The 24,946-nt window shown below is 42.9% G+C and overlaps 1 protein-coding gene across 1 annotated transcript in view; it reads right to left on the reverse strand.

The window, feature by feature from the left end:
- Positions 1-24,946, reverse strand: part of LOC143817709 (uncharacterized) — a 281,558-nt gene that overhangs the window by 65,729 nt on the left and 190,883 nt on the right. The window contains exons 22-26 of the mRNA XM_077299196.1: positions 21,942-22,087; positions 19,652-19,787; positions 19,179-19,319; positions 16,359-16,481; positions 13,342-13,554 (exon numbers count right to left, since the gene is read on the reverse strand). Coding sequence (XP_077155311.1) covers positions 13,342-13,554; positions 16,359-16,481; positions 19,179-19,319; positions 19,652-19,787; positions 21,942-22,087 — 759 coding nt within the window. The remainder of the gene's footprint in view (positions 1-13,341; positions 13,555-16,358; positions 16,482-19,178; positions 19,320-19,651; positions 19,788-21,941; positions 22,088-24,946) is intronic.

Below are 24,946 nucleotides of genomic sequence, written 5' to 3' on the forward strand. Positions count from 1 at the left end.
CAGGGGGAGCCATGCTCCTATCTAGTAGGGCACTCCTCACAGAAGGGTAAAACTGGTGGTTTGGATAGAAAGTTAGAGAGACGCTGGCTGGGCTTTGCCCAGGCAACACCTGTCAGGCAGACAGGGGGAAAGGAGGAACATCTGAGCTGCAGACAGGGGGTCCCTGTCAGGGGTTGGGATCCTGACAGAGGCCTAGCACAAGATAGAAAGACACAGAGCTGCGCCTGCCCCACGTGCGACAGCATCCTAAGAAAGGACACGAAGAGAATTGTATTGTAGAGAGTGAGAAACGAAGTCACAGCACAAGGAGATAATACCGGGAGGAGTTCTGCCCCAAGATCGGCAGCCTCCTTCTGAGGTGCGTAGCCAGTGGCCAGAACACCGAGGGAGTAACAGACTCTACGCTTTACTTCAGAGACTGGCAGGACAGTCAATTCCAAGTTGGCTGCCTGACCTTAATACCTAAGAAGACACGGTGGCAAATTGTGGGGGTCGGGGCGTCTCTTGGGTCCCTACAAACAAGCCCCAGGCTATCCCAGTCATACGGGTTGTCCTATCCATACCATCTGGGGGACAGAGAGGAAGAAATAACATCAAGGACAGTTACAAGAGTTGTGAGGACTATCCCGTGGTGCCCAGCAGGGAGGTACTACAACACACAGGTGCTAGTAGGAAGGCTACTGATTTCTACCTGGATAAGGGAACTCTGGATGTGCCTTCGGACCGGCTGGATTCTGCCTGCCCTGTGATCAGTGCTCTGGACTGTGGATGCTGAAGCCTTCAGTAAATTTAAAGAGACTGCAACCTTGTGTCCTCGTTATTCACCGCGTCTTACACCATCACCATCGACACTTCTGGGAAGCCCTGGGGATACACTTCACCTGTGGGAAGGTATACCATCTAGCTGTCATAATATCACCCCAGCGGACCCCTAAGCAGCGTCGGTCACCCTGACCGAATACCACAGGTGGCGTCACGAACAATATACAAACTTCACCTTTAATTGGATGCCCCTCAAAGGGCCACGGACCGGGTCGGGCCACCGTGACATCCCCAGAACTGAGAAGGACCCGGTACCGATTACCCCACTGCCCTGACGTGGGGGCGCTCCATAATAATAATAATATTTTTTATTTCTAAAGCGCTAACTTATTACAGTGTGAATGATGTCATAAAAACTCACAGACCACCAACTTTTGAAGAATTAGTGCTATGTCCAGGCAGTACTTCTAATCAGGTGGATATTTTCAACAAGGGTATTCTTTTTTTCTTAATTCAGCTTTTTTATTGTGCTCTGACTATTCTATAATAATTGGCTGATCAAAACGTAACACACAAATGAAAAAATAATTGGCATTGTGTTGTGAACACAGCCTTCGAAAACTCTACTACCACATTAGTTTATCCAAGCAGGGAATGTCTTGTTTTCAGGCTCTAAAAAAGCTATATTCTTCTCAAGATATCACTGGAAAATCATCATGTAATTTTCGGTGACACTACTTAACCTGCACAGAATAGCATACAAGTGAATAAACTGACTTACAAAGAGTATTGCAATTCAGTAGTACTTTAGTAATTAAATTGGATTGACCTCTTCTGTCTATGTACAGTTTACGTATATTAATATAACATCTGAGTCTATAAACCATTAAGCTTCACTTATTAATCTTGACCTCTGTGAAAGCAAAGCATAACAAGAAGAGGTTGCTATAGATACTTAAGACAGAGAAAACTGAACCAAGACCTAGAGAATAAAGTATTATGGACCATAAAAGATGTAACTTGACAGGGATGCATTCACACAATAAAAACCTGATTTGTAGTTTGCATGGAAAAAATCTGAGGCTCACTCTAATATTTCTGCTGAAGATTTGCAATTTTTTTTATCACCGATTCACACAGGATTAGCTCCGAGTAGAGATGGGTGGAAACCTGGATGTTCTGGTCTGGAGGGTTTGGCCCAACAGTTACAAAAAGTTTGCGTTCGGGTACCAGAACAGTACCCGACCCGAACCTAAATCCAGACCCCATTTACTTGAATGGGGGGCCCGAACATCCAGTGTGTGCCACGCTGTCATGTGCATGACAGCGCGTCAAACACCAATTCTGATCGGCAGTGAAATCATCACCTCCTTTCAAAAGACAGCTTGAGCGCACAGCTGTGATTGAAGGTATAAAGTTTACCTCCGAGCACTGGTGTCAGCTGATGGGACTACTGCTCCCATCATCCGATGCCTGCTGCCACTAATAATAGCGATAGCAGGAGCGGCTGATGGGAGTATTCATTAGCCGGCTCCTGAGCTGTAAATAAATATAATATAAATGATATTTTTTATAACCAGCCAAGCAAAACTCACAGCTGGAGGCTGCAACCCTCAGCTGTCACCTTCAGCAAGGCTGGTTATCAAGAATAGAGGGGTCCCCACGCTGTTTTTGGTAATTATTTAAATAAATAATTTTTAAAAAAACAGCGTAAGCCCCCTGTTGGAGACAACATGGACAATGCACGTATCATAGAAATCACTGAGATATATTGAATTTATGAGTGCTGAATATGTCCAGGACTCTGTTGATGAGATAAACCAGTTACAAGACTGAAAATCTATTAGGTGGTCAGGCTTGTGTTCTTTTGTGTGATGTCCTTTGTTTCAGTGATAAGGCAGAGGTACATCTACATACGAAATGAATATTGGCCCTAAAGCCTAATGGAAGACACAGGTATACACTGTGGAAATCTTGAATGAATAGCCTCTATCCTTGTTTGAGACCTATCATTATCTACATATGTACACAACTCCTGTGGGTTTCCATTATAAGCCAGTGGTCCTGAGATAGACATCCTGTCTTCGGCCTATAGATATGTATATTGATACACAATGCCTGTGGCATTTGGGTGACAAACCATTGTTCTTTGAATAGACATCTTGGAGCCATCCCAAATGGGGTTGAACTGTCCTACACAAGAACTTTCTTCCCAAGTACGAGGATGCCATCTGCAGGAAGGTGATGATTACTGCAGCCAATGACAGTGTTCACATTGCCAGAAGATGATTGGACATTTGCCACAGAAGATACCAGAAGCAAGGGTGGAGTCATGGCTTGTATGTGGGTGTGGATGTGTATTGGTTTAATATATATGTAAGGATCAGTTATGCATCTTCTCTTCCCCACATCCCAGTTTCCTCTGCCCTCTCCTACTACCCCTTCCCTTTAATTTACCCTTGTCCCTTAGTTAGACTTCCCTTATGTATGTCATTGTAAATACCTTGTATGTAATAAACCCCCTTTTAAAGATCCAGTAGTTCTTGTTAATTAGTATTAACTGGCACCCCAAAGCTCAGCAGATTCTACACCCCCCATTTTTCACAACCAGTCTTGCTAAAGCAGACATCTGAGGGCTGGTATTCTCAGGCTGGTAAGGGGCCATGGATATTGGCCCCCCAGCCTAAAAATAGCAGCCCTCAGCTGCCAGGAAAAGGCACATCTATTTGATACACCAATTCTGAAGCTTTGCCTGGCTCTTCCCACTTGCCCTGTAGCGGTGACATGTTCAGGTTAATATTTGTGGGGTTGATGCCACCTTTGTATTGTCAGGTGACATTAAGCCCATGGATTAGTAATGGAGAGGCATCTATAAGACACCTATCCATTACTAATCCTATAGTTATATTGTAAATAAAGACACAGCAAGAATAAAGTCTTTTATCAGAGATAAAACAAAACACAGTTTTTATTTTAAAAAAATCAAACACAGTTATATTCACCAAACGCCTATTCCACCGAAGCCCTCGTATTCTGTTATAAAACAAAAATAAAAGACAACAATATTCCTCACCTGTCAGTCGATATGTCCCACGCCATAATCCATGTCTGGGAGATAAACAGTTTTCAACCTAGACGGGGACAAAATGCTACCGTCCAGGCTGAGAACCACTGGTGTATGAACTGCTGTGAGTGCAGCCTAGCGGTGACATCATCGAGGTTACCTCTGGTCACTGAGGCTGCGTTCCCAGCCCGGCTGAACTGCCATGACCTCAGTGAGATCCCTGCTAGCACCATGAGAAAAACTCTGAAGAAGCAATTTGCATATTTAATTTCCCAGAGGAGTATGTGTAGGGGATGTAAATATATTTTTGTTCCCTTCTCCTCCCCAACCTCTTTTTAGTGTAAGCAATGTATGTGTTATTAATGTGACCGTTCACGGTGGTACTGCTACACATAAAGTGTATTACCACTGTGTACAAGAGCATTGCTATACTTTCCATAAACAGTATTGCTCTGTATATTTATGTAATGCCATAGTTTGCTATAAACTTGCACATATAGTTTATAGGGAAAGTTTGTCCCCGGGCCCAGTATAGTGTTAGGGGCGTAGTGTCCATAGTTGGCCACTAGATGGGGGCACTATAGAATATAGTTAGAGTAGGAGGGGCACAGTGGAATAAGGATAGTGTAAGCTTCCTGATTAGTCAGTCAGGGCCTGGGCGCCCATGTAGCTCACTGGGCTGCCTGGCCAGGAGTCGCTGTGCCCCGCAATGTACAAGGAAGGGGCCCAGCATAAGATATATAGTACCAAAGGATTCCTCTAGGAGGAAAGGAGTACGGCAGCGCTGTAGATGCAGTTAAAGGAATCTGTCCCCATAGAGAGAGTGAGAAGTTTGTTTAGCTGGGTAGTACAAGCAAGATGTGGCAGATCTTTGCCTGGGTGGCAGTTCTTAGAACCAGGGAGAAAAGGTGTAGGACTCCCCCATGTGAGGCAAGAATTCTGGATGGAACAGAATCTGTGGGACCGGAAGGTACGGTCCGACCTGGGGCTGAGCATAGAGAAGGAAAGGACAGAGAAGGGACATAAAGGAAGAAATCAACTGTGATACTTGAAGTGCCTGTATTTGAATAAGCTGTGCTGAATAAAACATTGAAGTTAAGCCGGAGTGTGTCTCCTTTATTGCGGAACCATCTGTGAGGAATTCATCCCTGTACCGGGCAAGTCCAGATGGCGCAGAGAGCCAGCTACCAGGTACTGCAACAGATAGATGTGATCTTATGTGGGAGGGGATCCAGGGAGTGATACAAGGATTGCTGTCAGCCATGGCTACCTCCCTGGCTCCCCCCTCCTACACTTGGCGTAGTCGGCAGGATCTCACTGCCCCATATGGCAGTGAAGCCGCTGCGGTGATGAAGAAAGAAGAAAATGTTTTGGACATGACTAACGTGTTACGATCTGGTGGCCTAAGAGCAGCATGGGACGTACTCTGGAGAAGGTGGTACCTGTACTGACCGCAGACCCTGAACCTAACACCGCAACTAGAAGTAGCCGTGGAATGTACCTAGCGCTCCCTAGACATCTCGACACAGCCGGAGGACTAATTACCCCTAGAGATAGAAAAGGGAAAACTATCTTGCCTCAGAGAAAATCCCCAAAGAACAGGCAGCCCCCCACAAATATTGACTGTGAGAGGAGAGGGAAAAAACATACACAGACTGAAATGAGAATTTAGCAAAGGAGGCCACTTCTAGCTAAATAGAAAGGACAGGACAGAGTACTATGCAGTCAGTATTAAAATACTAGAAAATATCCACCACAGAAAATACAAAAACTCCACAGCTAACTAAAGACATGGAGGGTATATCTGCATCTCCAGAGATACCAGCTTGGCTAAACAAATCCTTATACAGACCAAGCTGGACAAGACAAAACACGGAAAATAACTGAACAATAAGACCACAGCATGTGGACAGCAAAATCAAGGCCAGAACTTATCTTTGTTGAAAAGAACTGCAAAGCAGAAGAGACCAGGCAGGGATGTGAATCCTCCAGGAACAATGGACAACTGGCACTGACTAAAGGGTGAAGCAAGACTAAATAGCCCTGTCCAAATTGCAAAAAGTGAAAACACCTGAAAAATGCTGTGATTCAGAGACAGCAGCGCTACCACTTACAACCACCGGAGGGAGCCCAAGAGCAGAATTCACAACAGTACCCCCCCCCTTGAGGAGGGGTCACCGAACCCTTACCAGAGCCCCCAGGCCGATCCGGACGAGCCAAATGAAAGGCACGAACCAAATCATCAGCATGAACATCGGAGGCAACAACCCAAGAATTATCCTCCTGGCCATAACCCTTCCATTTGACAAGATACTGAAGCCTCCGCCTCGAAAAACGAGAATCCAAAATCTTCTCAACCACATACTCCAACTCCCCATCAATCAACACCGGGGCAGGAGGATCAACAGAGGGAACAACGGGCACCACATATTTCCGCAACAAAGATCTATGAAAAACATTATGGCTGGAAGGGCCAAACGAAAAGACACTGGATTGATAATCTCAGAAATCCTATAAGGGCCAATAAACCGAGGCTTAAACTTAGGGGAAGAAACCTTCATAGGGACATGACGGGAAGACAACCAGACCAAATCCCCAACCCGAAGCCGGGAACCAACACAGCGATGACGGTTAGCAAAACGCTGAGCCCCTTCCTGAGACAACACCAAATTGTCAACAACATGAGCCCAAATTTGCTGCAACCTGTCAACCACAGAGTCCACCCCAGGACAATCAGAAGGCTCAACCTGCCCTGAAGAAAAACGAGGATGAAAACCAGAGTTACAAAAGAAGGGTGAAACCAAGGTAGCAGAACTAGCCCGATTATTAAGGGCAAACTCGGCCAATGGCAAGAAAGCCACCCAATCATCCTGATCAGCAGACACAAAGCATCTCAAATAAGTTTCCAAAGTCTGATTAGTTCGCTCAGTTTGGCCATTTGTCTGAGGATGAAATGCGGAAGAAAAAGACAAATCAATGCCCAGCCTAGCACAAAAGACCCGCCAAAACCTAGAAACAAACTGGGAACCTCTATTGGACACAATGTTCTCCGGAATGCCATGCAAACGAACCACATGCTGAAAAAACAACGGAACCAAATCAGAAGAGGAAGGCAACTTAGGCAAAGGTACCAAATGAACCATCTTAGAAAACCGGTCACAAACCACCCAGATAACTGACATCCTCTGGGAAACCGGAAGATCCAAAATAAAATCCATAGAAATATGCGTCCAAGGCCTCTCAGGGACCGGCAAAGGCAAAAGCAACCCACTAGCGCGGGAACAGCAAGGCTTGGCCCACGCACAAGTCCCACAGGACTGCACAAAAGAACACACATCCCGTGACAAAGAAGGCCACCAAAAGGACCTACCAACCAAATCTCTGGTATCAAAAATCCCAGGATGACCGGCCAACACAGAACAATGAACCTCCGAAATCACTTTACTAGTCCATCTGTCAGGAACAAACAATTTCCCCACTAGACAGCGGTCAAGTTTATCAGCCTGAAATTTCTGAAGAACCCGTCGTAAATCAGGGGAGATAGCAGAAAGAATCACCCCTTCCTTCAGAATACCGACCGGCTCAAGGACCCCAGGAGAATCAGGCAAAAAGCTCCTAGAGAGAACATCAGCCTTAACATTCTTAGAACCCAGAAGATACGAAACCACAAAATCAAAACGGGAGAAAAACAGGGACCATCGGGCCTGTCTAGGATTCAGCCGTTTGGCAGACTCGAGATAAATCAGATTCTTATGATCGGTCAAGACCACAATACGGTGCTTGGCCCCCTCAAGCCAATGTCGCCACTCCTCAAATGCCCACTTCATAGCCAACAACTCACGATTGCCGACATCATAATTGCGTTCCGCAGGCGAAAACTTTCAAGAAAAGAAGGCACACGGTTTCATCAAGGAACCATCAGAATTCCTCTGAGGCAAAACGGCCCCTGCCCCAATCTCAGAAGCGTCAACCTCAACCTGAAAAGGAAGAGAAACATCCGGCTGACGCAACACAGGGGCAGAAGTAAATCGGCGTTTAAGCTCCTGAAAGGCAGAAACAGCCGCAGAGGACCAATTCGTAATATCAGCGCCTTTCTTCGTCAAATTGGTCAGGGGTTTAACCACACTGGAGAAGTTGGCAATGAAACGGCGATAAAAATTAGCAAAGCCCAAAAATTTCTGAAGGCTCTTCACGGATTTGGGCTGGATCCAATCATGAATGGCCTGAACCTTAACCAGATCCATTTCTATAGATGAGGGAGAAAAAATGAAGCCCAAAAAAGAAATCTTCTGTACTCCAAAGAGGCACTTAGACCCCTTCACAAACAAGGCATTATCACGAAGGATCTGAAATACCATCCTGACTTGTTTCACATGAGACTCCCAATCATCTGAAAAAATCAAAATATCATCCAAATATACAATCATGAATTTATCAAGATAATTCCGAAATATATCATGCATGAAGGACTGAAACACAGATGGAGCATTAGAGTGTCCGAATGGCATCACAAGGTATTCAAAATGGCCTTCGGGCGTATTAAACGCAGTTTTCCATTCGTCCCCCTGCTTAATACGAACCAGATTATATGCCCCTCGAAGGTCAATCTTAGTAAACCAACTAGCCCCCTTAATCCTAGCAAACAGATCAGAAAGCAAAGGCAAAGGGTATTGGAATTTGACCGTTATCTTATTCAAGAGGCGATAATCAATACAGGGTCTCAAGGAGCCATCTTTTTTGGCAACAAAGAAAAAACCTGCTCCCAATGGTGAAGAAGATGGCCGAATATGCCCTTTCTCCAAGGACTCCTTCACATAGCTCCGCATGGCGGTATGTTCTGGCACAGACAGGTTGAAAAGTCGGCCTTTAGGGAACTTACAGCCTGGAATCAAGTCAATAGCACAATCACAGTCCCTATGCGGTGGAAGGGAACTGGACTTGGGCTCATTGAATACATCCTGGAAATCTGACAAAAACTCAGGAATTTCAGAAGAGGGGGAGGAGGCAATTGACATCACAGGAACGTCACCATGAACCCCCTGACAACCCCAACTAGTCACAGACATAGATTTCCAATCTAATACCGGATTATGCACCTGTAACCATGGGAAACCCAGCACAATAGCATCATGCAAATTATGCAACACCAGAAAACGACAATCTTCCTGATGGGCTGGCGCCATGCACATGGTCAGCTGTGTCCAAAACTGAGGTTTATTTTTAGCCAACGGTGTAGCATCAATGCCCCTCAAAGGAATAGGACTCTGCAAAGGCTGCAAGGGGAAACCACAACGTCTGGCAAATTCTAAGTCCATTAAATTTAGAGCGGCGCCTGAATCCACAAATGCCATGACAGAAAATGACGATAATGAGCACATCAGGGTCACAGATAACAGAAATTTAGGTTGTACAGTACTGATGGTAACAGAACCAGCGATTCTCTTGGTACGCTTAGGGCAATCAGAAATAACATGAGCAGAATCGCCGCAGTAAAAACACAACCTATTCTGACGTCTGAATCCTTGTCGTTCAGCTCTAGACACAATCCTATCACACTGCATAGGCTCAGGACTGTGCTCGGAAGACAATGCCATAGTGTGCACAACTCTGCGCTCGCGCAAGCGCCGATCAATCTGAATGGCCAGAGACATAGAATCACTCAGACCAGCAGGCGTGGGGAACCCCACCATAACATCTTTAACGGATTCAGAAAGACCCTTTCTGAAGATTGCCGCCAAGGCATCCTCATTCCATTTAGTCAGTACAGACCATTTTCTAAAATTCTGGCAATATGATTCTGCCGCTTCTTGACCCTGAGACAGGGCCAACAAGGTCTTCTCAGCATGATCCACTGAATTAGGTTCGTCATACAATAACCCAAGCGCCTGAAAAAAGGTGTCTACATTAAGCAACGCCAGATTCCCAGGTTCCAGGGCAAATGCCCAATCCTGGGGGTCACCACGCAGCAGAGATATAATAATTTTAACCTGCTGGATGGGATCACCAGAGGAATGGGGTTTCAGAGAAAAAAACAGTTTACAGTTATTTTTAAAGCTCAGAAATTTGGACCTATCCCCAAAAAAACAAATCAGGAGTTGGAAGTCTAGGCTCTAAAACTGGAGTCTGAACGATATAATCGGAAATACCCTGTACTCTAGCAGCAAGTTGATCCACACGAGAAGCCAATCCCTGAACATCCATACCAGCGCCGAACTCCTGAGCCACCCAGAGGCAAAGAGGGAAAAAAAAACACAACAGACTACAGAAAAAAAATGGCTCAGCACTTTCCTTCCCTTCTTCTGAGATGCGGTTAACTCATTGTGGGCCAGTTGTACTGTTATGATCTGGTGGCCTAAGAGCAGCATGGGACGTACTCTGGAGAAGGTGGTACCTGTACTGACCGCAGACCCTGAACCTAACACCGCAACTAGAAGTAGCCGTGGAATGTACCTAGCGCTCCCTAGACATCTCGACACAGTCGGAGGACTAATTACCCCTATAGATAGAAAAGGGAAAACTATCTTGCCTCAGAGAAAATCCCCAAAGAACAGGCAGCCCCCCACAAATATTGACTGTGAGAGGAGAGGGAAAAAACATACACAGACTGAAATGAGAATTTAACAAAGGAGGCCACTTCTAGCTAAATAGAAAGGACAGGACAGAGTACTATGCAGTCAGTATTAAAATACTAGAAAATATCCACCACAGAAAATACAAAAACTCCACAGCTAACTAAAGACATGGAGGGTATATCTGCATCTCCAGAGATACCAGCTTGGCTAAACAAATCCTTATACAGACCAAGCTGGACAAGACAAAACACGGAAAATAACTGGACAATAAGACCACAGCATGTGGACAGCAAAATCAAGGCCAGAACTTATCTTTGTTGAAAAGAACTGCAAAGCAGAAGAGACCAGGCAGGGATGTGAATCCTCCAGGAACAATGGACAACTGGCACTGACTAAAGGGTGAAGCAAGACTAAATAGCTCTGTCCAAATTGCAAAAAGTGAAAACACCTGATAAATGCTGTGATTCAGAGACAGCAGCGCTACCACTTACAACCACCGGAGGGAGCCCAAGAGCAGAATTCACAACACTAACGCCCAACTTCAGGAGGTACGGATGCCCTGGAGATGGCGGAAAACCTGGATGTGACTGTGAGTTTGCTAAGGACTGACACGGCAAAGATGGTCGACCAAGATGGTGGTGAGTGGTGCCAAAAAGAAGGACTATTGCTATAATTGTACCCTTTGTGGGTGTGTCTGCGCTGAAATGGTGTGAAGATCCTTTGAGCGATGCCTCCAGAGGAAGCCCCGAGGAAACGTATCCCCACACCTACTGAAGCGACTTTAAAAAGTATGGGAGGAGCGAATGGAAGCGATCCCACTGTGGAACGGGTGGGGCCAAGAAGAGAGTCACGGATGCGGCTGCGCGGGTATCAGTATATGATCCGGCACCGGCAGCAATGCATCGTTCTTGTGGCTCTGGAGGAGTGAGCCACCTAGAGTGTCAGTGGAGACAGAAGAGAGGTTGGGCCCGGTCTGTGCCGTGGAACAGCAAAGCCTGGGGAACACTGCCCTTACCTGAAGCCAGAGGACCTCGGCGGTTGCCTGAGGTCATACGCCATCCGGATGGAGACAAAAGACAGAGCCCGGTGGGGCAAAGTGATCAACATCAGGAGCCTGTGGAGTCGGAGCCCAGATGCCCATCAAGACCAGGGCCGTCGGCTGAAAGGCCGAAGTCTTCACGACCACGGGAGCCTGAACTGGAAGCTAGGCCGCAGCCGGGACTACTTCCAGAAGGATCAGTCTGCACCACTTCCGCGGAAGGATACAGCAGTGGCGGAGAGGACATGATCCAGAGATGACCAACCGAGGCAGTAAGCGAGCCCCGTCCCATGACCCAAGAGAGCGAGACGTTGTTCCCATCGTCTAATCTCGGAGCCTGTCCCAAAATTGCTTCCCAACCGACCGACCAGAGCCAAAGGGGTCAGAGGTCCCGGGGCGTATGACAGCTCGCCGGGTGCTGGAGGGGAGGTACATCGCAAGCACCCAGGAGTCCCATGGGGCCACACGTCCTGCCCGCCCAAATGAAGGTCCATTTCCATCTTCAGACCAGCTGGCCTGGATCGCCAGTGTAGTAGAACAAAAGAAGAAGGAGAAAGAAGGTTGGGTAGAGATGCGCCAGCCGGGACGTGGCGCTATAGCTGGTTGCCGCACCTATGTCCAGCTTACTTATGTGGAAACATGCCGAGGCTACGGCTTTATTCGCGAGGTCAAGATCCATCATAAGGTCTACTTGAACGCGGCCTCTGTCAAATTCGGGAGACCCCTTTTGCACTGATCACTATTTTACATGTAAAAGCAAGTACCAGCGTTTTAGTGAGCATATGTGATCTTTGCAATTGGGAAAACGCTCTCCTAGACTCATTGAACAGAGGAAGCTCAGGATATTAATTCAGAACACTGCTAAGAGAAGGGGATACACTGCTAATGGAAGGGATGCACATAAATATCGCTACGGGGAGGAGATACACAAAAAGCGCTGCTAAGGTGAAAAGCACAATTGAGTCTCAAACTGGAGGCCACAGGACCAATTGGTCTTAATGACCACACGTCCATCTTCTAATTTTGATGCAGAAAATATGTTTTTATATCTCAGCATGGGTAAATAAGTAAATATGCCCATGTTTGATTGAGTATTTTTATTGCAAAGTACTTTGGTATGAATAAAGATAACCTGACAGCTGATACATGCTGCTTGAACCAGGGACAGTATGTATGAGACACAGGCAGTATGATCTCAGCCAAATATGTCTGACTCTAAAATACTGTGGTGTTTCAGAGAAAAAGATACTTTAATAGCCACAGGGTACTGAGTCGTGCTGGGACTAGTCAGATAGGGGGGCTCTGGCAACATGCCCTGGATTGAAAGGTCTCTGCCTACATGCGGCAGCATATATCAGCTGTCAGGTTAACTTTGAAGTTGAGCTAACCAGATTTAAGAGGGGCGGTTTGACATCAGATGTCATGGATTAGAAGAAGATTAACAAACACATGAATCAAATGTAGCCTTAGCTCTATGTTACACCTTGCGGCCCCAATTATGCAATTAAGCAAACTATCTTGTCCATTCATGGCTTGAAAGTGGACTTTATACAATGCTCGGGTTGTTGCTGAGCACCACCTTGTCTGACAGTATGGCATCTGAATGAATGCTTTAAATGATTACTAAAATGCTGTATGGTGGCAGTTCCAGCATTATTGATGGATGGATTGTGATAAAGTACACCAATGCAGAGTGTTCTACCACATAATTGGGTCTTTTAATTGTTTTAATACATTTTCAAAATTAAAACTGGAACCTGGAACAAAAACTCTTTGGCCTAAACCTTGTGTAGATGCCTTCCTAAACTTCCTGGCACATTAAAGACACATAAAGAATATTCTTTCAAGCAGTAGCAGCATACAACTAGACTGTCTTTAAAATTAATTAATCGATGAGAAATTACCCTGGTGACAATTTCGGCTTCCTCCTGTATCCTAGGACCCAGACGCTGCTTGGCAAGAGACACCTTGGTTTTCATATTGTTCCAGCGTGCTGGCATTGTCCTATAAAGAAGCTCACTCTCTGTTGGAAGAGACATCTGATGCTTTCCCAAAAGTGTGACTGTCTTCTGCAACACAGCGAACTGCACCTCCATTTCCACTTGCTTAGAAGAAACCTTATTCAGTAAGACATGGTACATAAGCATTAAACATTACACACACAAATGACAGCGCTTGAACAGATTTTTATGTAAAACATGGCATGTGAGCAGAGCACCTATAAAACATGTAAATGCTTGCATTGCTATAGGAATTGTACTTTAAAAAAAAAAAAACAGTAAGACCCTGATTCATCATTTGCCTTGTTTTTTTTGTGTCTTCTTATTCCACTGGTGGATTTTGTTCCAAATTTATCAAAATGGTGCAAGATGTTGCAAATTCAAAGATGCTTTTTTGCGCCTTTTGAGTGGCATGTTGCATTTTATTCTTCAACTGCACAAAAAAATGCCAGATTTGGTACTCGATTTAGGACATTGGAGTACAGTTGCACAATAATTGCTGACCCACATTAACCATGTTTATACATTTATGCACACACCGTATTCATAGGTCAAAAATGTCCCCTCTAGGGCAAGAACATCCCCTCCGAGCTTGAATTCAATAGTTACACATCAGATTTTTGAGAAGGGTGATTCTGACTTTGAAATATTGAAGTTTCAACAGTATCCAGCAGAAACACCTACATTCAACTTTTATTTTATTTCACTTTTTTGTTTTTATGAAAGAAATTGCCTTATTACAAATACAATATTTTTTAGACAGACACAAAATATTCATTAGCTGGGCATTTTCTGGGTCATTCTCATCATAGAATTACTGAGTTAACCTCAAATATTCTTCATCCTCTAAATAGCATTTTATGAATCTGGAGATACCTAAATGTACCAACAGAAAGAAGTAGCCCATGGAGCCCCCTTTTTTAGAAGATTTTGTATTTATCAAATCCGGTAGATACAGAAAGATCCATGCTAAACAATGCATATACACAGTTGTGTGCTTCTTCTACCTTATTCATTAGAAAAGTCATGTTCACAAGGATATGTCAATAACCCTAACCAGGGATCAGACAGAGCCGTAAAGTCTGTAATGAATCTAGAACTTGGACTCTAGGAAGCATAGTTGCTGGCTCCTCATGGGGACTGGCAGCACTTCCTTGCATAAGAATTTATCCTCTAATTAATGTGTGCTGAGGGCAAAACTTGATGTATGACTGTACTAAAGGCCAGCCAGTACGAATTGTAGTCACATCCAGTTATGTTAAACAGATCACATTAGTGGAAACAAAACAGGTCAACGGAAAAGAACTCTTAGGCTCCTGCCAACAGAACTGATACCTCATTTATTTAATTATAACAATGACACATGCCTCACCGAGCAGCTCATAGTTATTGACATGTTCTGGAGGGAATATTAGTGTAATGCGTACATGTATAGTATGTGTCGGCAATGCATAAGGCACATGGAGCGTCACTGGGTATAGCTACATCTAAAAAAACAATAACTTTTTTCATGTCACTACGATATATACATTTACAGAGATTTTTTTTCTTTATTTTTGTAAGTATGATCTACAGTGATGTGGATCCCTACTTGTCAGTAAATGTGAACTTCTGTGCTTTCATACTGAGGTTGAACCACTGCATTAAACATTTGCAACACCTCTTCCCCACACAAAAGGGATTCAAAAAGCAACCTGCAAACTCTTATTGTTTTATGGAAAGTTGTGGAGCAGGGAGGGGGTCATTGGCTGCCACTTAGGCACTCATCTCTCAATGTTCAATTTCATAAAACCAATTAACCTTTCAGTATATTTTTGGTTTGCGGGAAGAAACTAAATTACCCTAAGGAAACCCTTGCAAACAGGAACAACTTACAAAATACTTTCAATTTACGGTACTAAGGTGTTTATGTCAGAATTGTACCCTAAATCACCTTAAAATGTTGTCAATTTATTACGTAATGAGAAGTTGCTTACAATTTTTTCCAGTTTTCTGCCAGTTTCACTAAAACGGGCAGAGCTTTGGTGGGCTGGAGTGTGGCGAAGTACACATAGCATTCATTTAGTGGGGTAAATTTAATCAGAAATGTACTACAGTCCCAGATTGGAGTAACATTTCTTGCAGAAGTAAACAGCCCTTGTAAGATGCACCTAGCTCATTAAGTGGTGTTTGCCACTAGATGAATTAGGCGCATCTTACTCCTACACGCCCCTTCATTAAGACTAACATCTACAATGCCAGTCTTAATGAATCGGGCCTATACTACTTTGTAAGATTCAATCTGGGAACCGAGCACTGCAATGTTACAATGCAAAGTACTTGACCACCATGCTTCCAACACATGTAAGCTAATACTACTGACAAGTTGAAGTTTTGTAACCACTGTAGACAATCCTTCGAAAGAGCTAGACACTCAGGCTCTGACTGGCCCATAGGGGAACTGGTGAATCCCCCGCTTGGCCCCTGTGCCGCAGTAAGCCACTTACCGCCCAACATGACCAGTAATTGGTACAATACATTTGATTCACTATGTGCAGACACAGGCAACATCTCATCATTCATTGAGCAATCTAACTAGTTTATCATTATATGAATTTATGATTAAGGGTAATGTAAGATTTGTATGTAACTGAACAGTCAGACCTCAAAGTCAATGTCACCAGTGGGCCCTTACCACCCAAGTCCAACACTGCAGACATTGACAGCACAGATCAATTCTCTGGCCTATTTTTTGGCACAATCTTGCAGTCTGAATAAATTTCTTTAGCCTCCTGCTCTATTTGTACAGATTATGGAGGATTTCCTAGACAGAATAATATTGTAGCAAACTCTCAGATGTGATAAGTTATCGCTATTGGTAAAACAGATATTAACTGGATGGAAATTATTAATATACATTATATTTAAAGAAAAGTCTGTACCTCATTAAAAAGGCGCATCATCTTCATGAAAGATCCAGTATCCCGCTCGTCGCCTCTTATACTTTCTATCTGAGGCTCAGACCTTCTTAGAAAGGAATCTAAGCTTTTTAACATAACAGTAGTCTACAATAAAGGAAATGTGTAATGAATAGTGATAATATTTAATTACGACCAACTACTCTTAAAATGGTTTCCAAAATATTTATTTTTTACTTCTCAGACTTGTCAGGGGTGAAAATAACAAATTTAACGCCGCTCACCCTCTGCTGTTCTGGTGATCGCTCTCTTTCCTGGCAGACATCAGTGTTGACGTCACCACTATAGTGCAGGTGACTGCTATGCCCAAGCATTACATTTATCTGTGACGACCGAGGTAGTTGACAGGACACTGCTGATCCCAGTGATTGGGAACAGTGGTCACGTGCATTATAGTCACGTTGTCATGACTGCAACCTGTCAACAAAGACTGGGGGCAGCGGAGATCCTGTGCTCGGCATGGCTGGAAGTGGACAAAAAATATTCTTGAAAAACCATTTTAAGCATAAATATTCAATTAGAAGTGATTATTATGGTAAACAGGCTTTCAATACCTTTCATTATTATCCTGGCACAATACAACTAGTGTTGTTCAATTCATTTGACCTTTTTGATGAGATTTTTATTTACACCTACAATATATATATATATATAAATATATATATATATATATATATATATATATATATATATATATATATATATATATATATATATATATATATATATATATATAGAGAGAGAGAGAGATTTTAACCAACTGTGTCTGATCTAAACTCTGCTTGGCGAGTAGATCTCATGACAGCAGGGGTTACATTTGCAAGTACGGTAACTAATATGCCTTTATGAATACAAAATTTATTTCCAGCTCTCATACGAAATGTTGGCATTCTGTTGTGCTTATGGCACCATAATCACAGATTTAACATTTGGTAACTGCGATATCTGCACTACAATTGATACAACAGGCCAGATGGGAGCCTGCAATAAAACCTAAACAGGGTAGACATCACACAACATGTCTCTTGGAAAATCTTGGCTTACACATACACGAACAAACTCAAAACTCGTGTTTGCTGTAATCTGACAAGGTTCCACCATAAATCACTGATGCAAATCTTGTTTCCATTTTCCCCTTGTCATGTTTCCTTGTGTTTAAGCATTAACTGCCCAAATCCACTCCCAAATGGTCTTGTTTTGATGTCAACAATGCCCACTGTGTAGCCATCATGTAACCAGTATGATAATATTCCAAACAGGTATCTTCCTAAATTACAAGCTCTTCTTATTCTTCGTTAATGTTAAAGTAATGTCCTAATACACACAAATGTACAGATGTGTGATATCATTGGTATAGTCTAGTCTGTTAAAGGGAATCTGTCACCAGATTTTTTACACCTAACCTGAGAGCAGCAAAGACAAGTACATTAATAGTATAGACAATGACCCTAAGTAATAGTAATAATAATAATAATAATCTTTACTTATAAGTCTAAAGGTACCTTCACACTAAACGACTTTGCAACGAGAACGAGAACGATCCGTGACGTTGCAGCGTCCTGGATAGCGATATCGTTGTGTTTGACAGGCAGCAGCGATCAGGATCCCGCTGTGAGATCGCTGGTCGTTGCTGAAAGTCCAGAACTTTATTTCGACGCTGGATCTCCCGCTGACATCGCTGAATCGGTGTGTGTGACACCGATCCAGCGATGTCTTCACTGGTAACCAGGGTAAACATCGGGTTACTAAGCGCAGGGCCACGCTTAGTAACCCGATGTTTACCCTGGTTACCATTGTAAAAGTAAAAAAAAAAAAACACATACTCACATTCCGGTGCCCGGCGTCCGCTTCCCTGAACTCCTCCTGCATCCTGTGTAAGTGCCAGCCGTAAAGCAGAGCGGTGACGTCACCGCTCTGCTCTGTGGGAGATGCCGGAGATGTTCGGCGCTGACACAGGATGCAGGAGGAGTGCAGGGAAGCGGACGCCGGGCACCGGAATGTGAGTATGTGGTTTTTTTTTTTACTTTTACAATGGTAACCAGGGTAAACATCGTGTTACTAAGCGTGGCCCTGCGCTTAGTAACCCGATGTTTACCCTGGTTACCAGGGGACTTCGGCATCGTTGGTCGCTGGAGAGCTGTCTGTGTGACAGCTCTCCAGCGACCACACAATGACTAAACAGCGACGCTGCAGCGATCGGCATCGTTGTCTGTATCGCTGCAGCGTCGCTTAGTGTGAAGGTACTGTCTTGAAATGTGTCACTGGGCTGCTTGCTGTAGTTTTGATAAAATCACTATGTTATCAGCTGGGGATTATTACTAGAGGACTAGTAAACCTGTTGTCAAGTAGTCCTCCATATTCATGACCTGTGTCTAACCCTACCCCCACCACTGATTGGCAGTTCTCTGCCTATGAGCAGTGCACATAGAAAGCTGTCAATCAGTGGTGTGAGCGGGGTTGTACAGAGCTCAGCATTCAGAGAACAGGTAGATCTGAAAAAAAAAAGTCTTTGTTCCAGCTCCTTAGATAAAATCTTCAAAATTTATTTCATCAATTAAAAATGACAAAAGGCATGCTCCAAGACCGCACCATGTGCACACAGAAACAGCAGGTGACGCGTTTCGATTGCAACAGATAAAATTGTGATTTTATTACAACTGAAGTAAGCATCCCTGAAATCGGGGTCTTTGCCCCTACATCACACTGCTCTCAGATGGGGTAGCAAAAACCTGGTGACAGATTCCCTTTAAAACTGCCACAATGAAAGCAAGAAAAGCAAGTTACCTGTTCTATAAGGTACTTTGTAAAGGTCCACATCCACTGGAGGGCATATGCACTGAGAACCTGCTTGATTGGCTGAAAGTCTATTTGAATCCATTTGCATTGCTGAAGATCTTGGAGTCCCTGAATGCTGTCTCTGGCCTTCTGACATTAAGAAAATAACATTCCATTGTATTTTGGTAATAACTACAAAAATGTATTTGGAAAATATAACTAAAACACTTCCTGAATATTACAGGGCATTACAGGGTACACAGAGGATAGGGATCTCATTAAATCATAGACACTTTCTTAGCTCTGAAGATCACCGGCAATCATGGTAAAGAGGAAGGTTGAAGTTAAAACATTCCTAACCAAGAGTCAATAACTAAATCACCCCTTTTCTGAGGTATAGATCAACTACTTAGCAAGTAAGTAACTACATGTTAGCTAAAAATTAGCTATAGCCATGAAATATCAGTGCGATAACAACTAACCTCATATGCAGAGATTTCTGAGTCAAAGTCTTCTAACAACGGCCCATCACTCACTTCTGTAACTGTAGGCAAAATGAAATCTCTCTCTGCTGCTATCAATGGACTGTTGTGGGACTTTATATCGGTAGAATTGTCACTAAATTGGAAAGGGGAAATATTTGTATTTAGAAGTCAGTTATAACAGATTGCTAAAATTGGTTAGTATTGTGACTGGCACAGTTTGAAAGGTACTTGGGATCTGTAAAGGCCTTATATTGTTGATTATCTAATCTCTTCTATGGCTAATGCCACCTAACAGCAAAGTGGATTCATCATTATTCCATAAGTAGAGAAGGTGGACAAAAGATACTGAGTTACTGTAAGCGAAAACCACCATTTGCTGAACCAAACTGAAAGTGAAAGTAAAAGAAATGAAAGAACTGTGTTAGTAGGAACCAAATTATGCTGGGAGATTTGCAGGGGGGGGGGGGTGAATAAGCCTGCTGAACCTGATCAGGTGACACACAGGAAGGACTCCCTGAAAAGGCCTGGCCAGGCTGAGAAGAGCAGATGGTGCCAGAACCTGCACCAGGGCAGGTTGTATGTCTGCGAGGTGGGTTAGCAGTCACCATGGCCACAGAAGAGTCCAAGAGTGGTCAGATGCCGGAAAAGGCATGAGTTCTGAGGGCGAACCATGCCCCACTCCAGTGGAAAGCCGTGACAAGAGCCAAGCCAGGCCTAATGGACGTCGCTGCTGAGTTACTGGGACATACTTGGTGAGTGAGTCAGATGAGACATTGTGAGCCAGTGTAATAATTATAGGGGATAACTCAGGAGACTCTTTGCGTGGGACAAGACAACTACAGGACACAGTTTTATAAGTGGTAAAGTCTATATTAACACACGGTGATTCAAAGAGGTGCAGAGAGAAAGTCAAGTCCACAACACTTGGTGTAAATATTAAACGCAGCTTAGCAGTATATAGGAAACTTCAGAGGAAAATGCAATCAAGCAGAAAGTCTATGAAGCACAGTTATTCTTGAGGATAGTTGACACGAATAAATCCTTGTCTTAGTCCAAACACAGATAGATAAGCTTATAAGGCAGTTCAAATAATATCTTAGCTCAACCAGGGAGGCCTGGTTAATAGTCTCAGGTTTTTGCAGAGCAGCAAACGCTTACATGTCCAGCAAATGCAGATGGAAGTAAATACGAGCAGCAGATGAAGGAGGATTACTGGAACTGGTGTATGCAGCAGGAAGTCAGAGCAGAGTAGCAGGATCACCACACAGGTTCACAGGAGCAGGTATATAGCCAGGGAGTAATCAGAGGTCAGGAGCTGGATGCAAGGCAGAGTACTCTAGCACAGACTGAAGGCTGGGGTGGAGTTTTATAGCAGGAAGACACAGTGCACAGGAGACCAAAGACACCATCTTGGAAAAGGGCAGTAATGCACAAAAGGTAAAAAATGTTCAGAATCCTGACAGCCAGTGAGCGGTATTCAGACGGCTCCAGTTTAGGCCTGGGATCCAGACAACGCTGGTTAAGTACCAAAGACCAGAGCAACGCCACTCAAGATCCAGAACCCAGATGATGCCAGTCAACAGTCGAGGACCAGCTTCCCCACTTTACCAGATCAAGGAGACGCCTCTCGGCGGTCAAGCACCGAAGATACCCAAAGAATACACCACCAGAGACTCTCACATCAGCTGGTGATCAGAGGACGCGAGTGAGGAGGGTCATTGTTTTCAGCATAAACTAACGGTACCAGTTATGGGCAGGGGAGTCTGCAGATGAGACAGGTCCTGGCTGATGCTAAAGCGGCCCAGAAAGTGTGCCCTAGAGACTGTTCCCGCTAAATACAGCGTTTGCACTTCTCCCGGTTAGACCAAAGTTGAACTGCAGACCACGAACTGATCTCGAGGACATATCTCTTGCAATGTTCTTACCAATATATCTCTATGCATATAATTGCCTGTTGCCTGTAAATGATACTGTGAATATTGCTCTTGTGCGATTTATCTGTGATAATAATCTTTACCGCACTTAACTCTGTTAAGTGAATAAAGTAGAAGTAGATTGTTGATCATGCCTGTTGTCTCTGCTGATGCATTCAGATCACCTGCATTACACATACATACATTTTTTGTAAAGCCTTCTGGATTAATCATGCTATACATACTTGAGTTAGTTTTCTGAAATCCAATATTACAGAGTAAAGTTAAAATTTAGTATGCCTTCTTAAGCCGAATTTTAATATTATATTGAGGAGAAGTTATAATTCATAAAGTGGAAGGAATTAATTACTTACTCATTTTCTAATGGTATCTCATTCTCAGCATGTTCTTGATTTGGTAATGTTTTTACCATTTGCTTTCCATGCAGGAAATCTTGAAATTCAGATTGAACATCTTTCTTCCACAAATAGGCATATCTGTTTAAACCCTCAAGGAATGCCTATAAAATAAAAGTTAGAATAGGAAATTAAGTAACAATAAAATTATCCGCAATTTTTTCTTGTGGTATACCTCTGAAATACGATCATTCAGTAAAGAATTGTGACACTGAGGACACTGGTTGGCAAGATTGAGGGCATGATTTATGTCTGATAGATTTTATTGTTCAAATATATTAAGGGTCTAAACTATTGTGTGATAATGACAATGTACAAGGCAAACTGTTACAAATATTCTGAGTAGTACAATAAAGTGATTGCATAATTTAGAGCCCTCCACAGTTTAAAATACTACATTTTAAACAGCATTTTAGGATGCATGTAAGCAATTTCAATTTTTATATATACCAAGTCTCTAAAAAAAAAGGAGTCTTCAAAGAAGCACTGCAGAGATTTCCTTCCATCCCTGGATTTTATACATGCTGCACTTAATTCCATGTAATTCAGCCCTTGTTTCTCTTCAGACTCTATGTAGATTCCCTGATTTCAGCAGGCATTTTATTTCTTGATGCTCTGCTATAAATCCCACAATGCATCAGCATCACATGGGCAGCTAAAGCTGGTACCATCTCTGCCTGCTGTGGTAAATAGGCTATTGCACTGTAAGTATATAATCACAAGGCTGAATTGTGATTTGTGAATTGAGTGACAGGAGCTGTGCAGTCATAATCAGTAACTGTGACAGGAGTTTCTTTCCCTCTATGTGGAGGAACTTTAGTGGTACAGTCCATGTAATTTCATTATACAGGATGCTTTTGTGATTGACATGATAACCCTCTTAAGATAATGAATGCCATTTTATTTCCAGAGGATTACAATTGAATCACCTAGCTGAAGAGAAGGAATTCATTAATTTTCTGATAAAAAGGAGAACCTAAATAAGACATTACTAGCTGTATTATATTATATTAGTGCACAAGTTACAGGATGAATTTTAAACAAATCAGGGGAGAGCTACTCTACATCTTATCATCTTGCCTTTAAGAATTCAATCCCAAGTTTTCCACTATTTTAATCTCTCTCAAGCAGTCTCAAGTGCCTCTATAATACATTTTCCTCGCTTCCTGATCCTAAAATACAAGACGCTAGTTACTAATCTTACTGTTCATCAACTTGTCTCCTAATTTAAAGATAATGACATCTGTCAAAATATAATTTTACATTATACTATTAATAATATTTAAAAGTCCTTAAATACTCTATATTGTGCAAAGTTTAACCCTGTAATAGAGAATGACTAAAATCATAACTAAAGTTTCTTTTGATAACAAAGTCAAACAAAGTCAAATACTTAATATCTATGGACTTAAATAGTGCATAAGATAGCTTCCAGGTAGATGGTTTTTAAAAAAAAAAAAAAAAAACTAAATTGCAGTAAGAGAGATGTGTATGAGATTATGAAATATTTGAGACATTTGATTCTTCTTCAGATGTTACCATTTGACTGCACATTTTTTTATGATGATACCCGCACCCATATTTTCTGCTGGAGATTTTATGTCAGCATTTCTGCTGCTGATGGTCTGCAATCAAAATGCCCCATGGGAATGTACCCATATACGTGCCACAAGTTATAGAAATAAAGACTTTAGACTGCTAAAGCAAGAAGGCAATAGAAAAAATACATTTTATAAAGATGAATAAAATGCAGAAATGATTGTGAAAAAGAGAATAATTGCCATAGAACGTTAAAATATTCCAAAACAATACAACAATACATCAAAACTTTGCTCGGTCAGAAATAATCTGGGTGTAAAACTGGAAGAGGATGGAGAAAACACCAATCATTCAAATGCCATCTTCTCTACTGTGTTTACTACTGCCGTCCTATAGTATCTATCGTAATGAAAAAAAAGACGTAAACTAGGATCAAATAGGTTTGTGAGAGATCAGTCCAGTCAAATCAATCTGATCAGCTTCCACAAAGAGGTAAGTTCCTGACTGGACCGGAGTAAAGCTGTGGAGGTATAATTTATAAGGTCCCTAAAAAGGTTTGTACACAAAATGAGAATCATGATACTAGAGTAAAATATGTAAAAGTGTTAAAGGGAACCTGTCACCAGGTTTTTCCCATATGAGATAAGGCCCCCACCTTTCAGCCATGACATACATCATTTTAATATGCCGTATATATGCCTTAAATCAACCATGCAAGAAAAGAAAAATAGCTTTTATTATACTTACCTACGGAGCGGTCGGGTGTGATGGGCATTGCTGACTTGGTAAGGTGTCTCCCTTCTTCTTGCGATGCCATCCCCCTCTCTTCTACTTTACATGGATGATGAATAGTGATGATCGAGTATACTCGTTGCTCAGGTTTTCCTGAGCATGCTCGGGTGACCTCTGAGTATTTGTAAGTGTTTGGAGATTTAGTTTTCATCACAGCAGCCGAATAATTTACAGCTATTAGCCAGGCTGAGTACATGTGGGGGTTGCCTGATTGCTAGGTAATACCTACATGTAATCAAGCAGGCTAATAGCTGTAAATCATGCAGCTGCGACGATGAAAACTAAATCTCCGAGCAGTCATAAATACTTGGAGGTCACCCGAGTGTGCTCAGGAAAACCCAAGCAACGACTACAGTCGCTCATCACTAATGATGAATCCTACATCATCCACACAGTGTCCTGGCATCATGGTACTGCACAGGCGTATTTCTCTTCCCTGACTCGGGCAGAGTAAAGTATTTCAGTGCGCATGCACCAGGAAAGGTCAAAGAGTCCCGGCGTATGCGCACTGCAGTACTTTGCTCTGCCCTTGACAAAATACATATGCTCTGATGCAATGATACAGCAGGTGAAACACATAAGAGACGAAAAGTCCTTCAATTGAAAAATACTCCCTGACTCTCTTTTAGCCA

The sequence above is a fragment of the Ranitomeya variabilis genome, chromosome 3 (genome assembly GCF_051348905.1).
Source record: "Ranitomeya variabilis isolate aRanVar5 chromosome 3, aRanVar5.hap1, whole genome shotgun sequence".
Classification (NCBI taxonomy): domain Eukaryota; kingdom Metazoa; phylum Chordata; class Amphibia; order Anura; family Dendrobatidae; genus Ranitomeya; species Ranitomeya variabilis.